We start from the raw sequence: 5237 nt of genomic DNA on the forward strand, positions 1-5237 counted from the left end.
TCGAGCTAGTGTCTTATTGGTCCCTTTTGGTCCCACTCCAAGCCACACACAAGAGTCCAATTGGAATGGCCCAGAAGGCTAGCCCGATTAGATAATCAATTATATATTAGGAGAGAAACATACAAAATTTAATTAAGGTTTTCATGAGACCTTTTCATAAGAGTTTTCATAAAAGGAATGAAATGGTTTGTATGTGATTGTCGGACACTCTCCTATTCTCTCATTGGAAACCGATTGAAAGACCACATATCTTGGGCATTAAGTAGAATTGGAGTGAAGATTAATGCCCAAGAAGAGTCTTTTAATCGAGTAACACAAGGAAGCGTGTCAGGTAACACAAAAAGATTTCATTGAGTAATTTTGGAAAAGTGTGTCGAGTAACACGAAATTTTCTTCACATCAGGTAACACAAAGACTAAAAGCTCTCTCTCTCATGAAGAAAAAGATGAACTTGCGTGTAGCAAGAAGAAGGTCAAGGATGTCAACCATGCAGTGTTCAATGAGGGTCCAAGCTCAGGCGCTTCTTCTCCGAGCCAAGCCATGGGCTCTTGAAAACAAGGGTTGTCCTTTAAAGATAAGTTAGTCAGGGAAATCCCAGGGACTTTCACTCAAGCTTTTAACTTTGGGGATGAAATGGAGGATGATGCTAGTGTTGATGCTGACTCAGATGAAGATGTGGAGACACTCAGACAAGGTATAGTGGCTGTCAAGTTTTCCATGGAATTTAAGCAGCATATTAGAAGGCCATGGGCAAGAGTCCTCATTGTTAAGGTGTATGGTAGGGCTGTTGGGCTCAGCTTCCTTCAATCCAAACTTCTTACTTTGTGGAAACCAGCAGGAAGACTGGATTGTGTGGACTTAGGACATGGTTTTTTTCTCACTAGGTTGTCTTTAAAAGAAGACTTTGAGAATGTTTTGCGAAAGGGGCTGTGCTTTGTAGGAGACCATTTTCTATCTATTAGGCCATGGGAGCCGAATTTCAAGCCAGCTTCAGTAAATGTTTCTTCTATTGCAGTTTGGATTAGGCTTAATGAATTACTTATTGAATATTCTAACATGGAGGCTCTACAACACGTTGGAAGAGCAATTGGTAATGTTCTAAGGGTGGATACGTTCATTGCAACTGAGACCAGAGGTAGGTTTGCTAAATTATGCAACAAGAGATGCTGCCCAGGGAGGTGCATAGAGAAGTTGAAATGGGCATGGGAGTAGAGTCATATGAAAATTGTGATGATAATAGTCCAAATTCTGGTATAGGACCTAATGGTCAAGTGCATGATGTTGAGTAGGAGGTAGTGCGCGATGGTACGTATGGTCTGTGGGTTATGATGGCTCACAAAAGGAATGGTACAAGATCTTAGAAAAGTGAAGGATCCCCACCTACCCAAAGGAATGGTAAGCCTAGATTTCCCAATGGTGTTTTTAATCTGGAGACAGCAAGCATGCAAAAGGGTGGTAGGTCGAATCCACTGATGGGCCATTAAAGGAGAATAAAAGGAAGCTGTCCCCACCAAGGGTGCTAGAGAAGGCCTAAGTAGAGGCTGCAATTAAGAATATAGTGAAAGATAATAAGTACCAAGCCTAATCCAGTTCGACTCGGACCCAAGAGCCCAAACCGATAAGTTATAGGTCCACCCGAGTTCCTTCAACACAAAGTCCACCCATTCAGAGTTCAATGAAGGGAAAAAAAGCCTTAGCACATCAAAGGGTTCCACAAATTTCTTCACTCAATGTTGTGGATAGAAGGGTAGGTAGTGTCTACCTCGATGAGCAACTGAAGGGTAACGAAGAGAAACACTTGAAGGGAGGAGGGATTTGCGATGGTGAATCATGTGAGAGAGCTTCTAACGGGTTCCAATTTACTGTCGCTTCTCAGTCAGAGATGGGTAATAGTGTTGGAAAGGGTGATAGTAGGGATTTCCAAAGGTACTCTGGCAGAGAGAGGGGCTTACTCGATTCTAGCCATGGGGTGGTTCAACTTGGATTTGAAGATAGCGGCATCGGGAGAAGCAACGTTCCTATGGTGGGGAAGCCTACCTTAGATTTCTCCAATGTGTGTGTTTTGTAGTGTGATTCCGATAGAGGGCTTGTTGGAGAGGAGAATGCTAGAGAAAATCTCCACCAAGCTGGTGTAAGTCCTCTGGCCGACGGTGTGCTTTAAAGCACATGTAATGGCTCAAGGAATGGAGAAAGGAGTCTCAATGCAGACCAGATGGATCTTAAGGGAGGTAGCAAAGCTAATGCCGCCTGTTGATGATTGCCCAATTCCTATTTGTTAGGACATATGTGGTTCAATTGTTAAGAACATATGTCATTATTTTATGTAATTGACTAATCCTTTGACAAAACATACTTTGCTTGTAATTGGGTAGATCTAGAATGTTTTTTATACTTCAAGATACAAGGTTTCGAGATTAAGTGTTAAAGCCATGCAAGTCTGTCTAAGAAACAAGCTGAGAAGTGCTTTTCATTAAATCTCAACAGCTAGCTCGACAACTGCATCTATCGAGCTTTAAGAAGCTGTTCCAGCTCCGTGGCTCGATAGCTGCTTAACAGCACCTAGACACCTCTAGCTGTCAAGATTAAGGAAAAACAATTTTTCAGTACTGTTTTGATTCTGATCCATGGACATGTCTTTGAGCCTTCTTTTCACATAACTCTAGACATATGAAAGGATTATTTTAAGGGCCATCAAAGTAAGCACAAGTTACATAAGCATTGAGCAAAGTCTGTTCAAGCAATTTGTGACCGGAGACAAAGTTTTCCCTAGTTCATCTCTTTGTGAAGAAGCTATTGTGTCTTTGCACCATAGGATTTTGTAACCAAGCATCTTCTCGTTCTTAATTGTGAGGATGAACTGAAGAACTTTGCAGCCAATATCTTTCTCAAGTTGGTGATTGAAGTCGCGTATTGGGATCCGCACAAATTGGTTAGTCACGCACTAGGAGTCGTGCATTGAAAAGGAGAGATTGTCACTACAGAACAAGTCCAATTAGGTATTGGGGTAAGGGTTCAACTGTTGGTTGGTATAAGGTACTGGGATTCCTTTACTTGTAATCGCTTGTTATGATAATAGTGGATTCTCGAGAGTGGTGACCTTAAAATCACCCGGTGGGGTTTTTGCCTTTGAGGTTTTCCCCATTTGTAAACAAATCACCGTGTCAATTTATTTTCCATTGCACTTTAGTTTATTGGTGATTTTTTTGTGCTACCATGTGTTTGTATGTTAATTTAATTAATTAATAAACTTGGCTAATTAATCAACTTAATCCATCACAAAGGGTCAATACGTTTTTGGCCTATCAAGTGGTACCAGAGTAGGCACACTCTAATTAGGGTTTAATCCTTGTGTGTGATCCATTGACCCTTGTTGTCATGGTTGTCACCAGTTTGAAGAGATCTATGTTTTCAAATACATCTTGTTTTTCTAATCTCTGTTTGTTTGAGCATTTCAAAAAATACAAGTCTAAAAGTTATTTGAAATCTTTTATAATGATTATTGGAAAGGATCTCTGCATGACCAAGAGAAAACTAGACTGTCTCAAAATAAGAATGTGCACAGGAGTTTAGCTAAGAAGAGTAAAAATCAAAGGCTTAACTTGTAAGAGACAAATGCAAGAAAGCACCATTCCCACTGATCTGTCATCTAAGCATGAAGTGTGCTTTATGATGAAGTCCGCATTTAAAGTCATGGACATTTGCTTGTGGTACCTCGACGGCGGTTGCTCAAGACACATGACTGGAGACTGATCCCTCTTCAAGGTTTTTGAGTCTAAGAAAGGTGGCAATGTCACTTTTGGTGATGGGAGCAAATCACAAATCAAAGGGAAGGGAATTATCTCTCTACCTGGATTGCCAGACATTGCAAATGTTCTATATGTAGAAGGCCTAAGGGTGAACCTGTTGAGTATAAGTCAAATATGTGATCAAGACTTCATGGTACTTTTCTCCAAGGGAAAGTGTCTTGTCATGGATGAGTCAGGAAAGAAACTCATAAGTGGCATTCGCACTCTAGACAACTGCTATGGATTAGTTCTTGATGCTGATATTGTGTGCAATGGATGAGACATGCTAGTTACAAACATCTCTCTATTGTATCTAAGCATGAATCAGTTTTAAGGATACCAAAGCTTAGTAGAATAAGCAATGTGGTGTGTGGACCATGTCAGTTTAGGAAACAGACAAAAGCTAAGCATCTAGGCACTCAAACATCAGCTACATCTAGACCATTGGAGCTGTTACATCTGGACCTTATGGGTCCAACTAGAACCGAGTCTCTTGGTGGTAAGAGATACATCATGGTTGTGGTGGACGACTTCACTCGGTACACTTGGGTCATCCTCTTACGATCCAAGTTTGATGCTTCTGAGCGCATTGAAGCTTTGTGCACAAGACTATAGAATGAAAAGAACCTGAAAATTGATCAAATTCGAAGCAACCATGGTAAAGAATTTGAGAACTCATCTATGGAGTCCTTTTGTACAAGATCAGGTATATCTCAAGAATTCTTTACTCCTGTTACTCCTCAGCAGAATGGTGTAATAGAAAGGAAGAACAGGGTTATTCAGGAGATGGCTAGAGCCATGTTGTACAATAAGAATGTCGCCAGAAATTTGTGGGGAGAAGTCGTTAACATTGCATGTCATACTGTTAATAAGGTGTATTTCAGACCTGGCACTAAGAAGACCCCATATGAATTATGGAAAGGAAGGAAGCCAAATGTGAAGTATTTCAGAATATTTGGAAGTACTTGTTTCATCCTTTAGGATAGAGAGAATGTGGGAAAGTTTGACTCTAGAAGTGATAAATAAATATTTCTAGGATATTCCTCTACAAGTAAGGCTTATCGAGTATACAACAAAACAGCTATAAAGGTAATGGAGACAGTGAATGTTGTCATTGATGAGTCTGCAGATCCCAGTACTAAGAAAAGCTTTAAGGAACTTCCCAAAGAAATTCTTCCTCCTGAGTCAAAAGAAGTTCAAGAAATCACTAAACAAGATCCAATATCTCTAAGTACTCCATGTACTCCTAGTGTCCTGGAAGAGTCCTCGAATATACCCACTTCACCAGATTCTAAACCCCATGAGGAGAAAGGTCCTTCCTTCAGGATTAAGATAAATCATCCTCTAGAAGATATTGTTGGAAATATGAATGAACTCACATTAAGGAAACGAACAGTTGATAAATGTGTTGCTAACTTTGTGTCTTATTCTTGTTATTTGTCACAGGTTGAA

General features: G+C 40.3%; 1 protein-coding gene across 1 annotated transcript; it reads left to right on the plus strand.

Annotated features, from left to right (window-relative positions):
• Positions 1-633: 633 nt before the first annotated feature.
• On the plus strand, positions 634-1289 carry LOC142616252 (uncharacterized). Its single transcript, XM_075789132.1, has 2 exons — positions 634-1135; positions 1258-1289. The coding sequence occupies exons 1-2, from the start codon at positions 634-636 to the stop codon at positions 1287-1289; spliced, it is 534 nt and encodes a 177-aa protein (XP_075645247.1).
• The last annotated feature ends 3948 nt before the right edge of the window (positions 1290-5237 follow it).

The sequence above is a fragment of the Castanea sativa genome, chromosome 11 (assembly GCF_040712315.1).
Source record: "Castanea sativa cultivar Marrone di Chiusa Pesio chromosome 11, ASM4071231v1".
Taxonomy (NCBI): domain Eukaryota; kingdom Viridiplantae; phylum Streptophyta; class Magnoliopsida; order Fagales; family Fagaceae; genus Castanea; species Castanea sativa.

Coding starts and splice junctions, on each gene's coding strand:
- LOC142616252 (XM_075789132.1), top strand. CDS start 634: ATGGAGGATGATGCTAGTGTTGATGCTGACTCAGATGAAGATGTGGAG. Junction 1,136..1,257: donor CATTGCAACTGAGACCAGAG/GTAGGTTTGCTA, acceptor ATTCTGGTATAG/GACCTAATGGTCAAGTGCAT.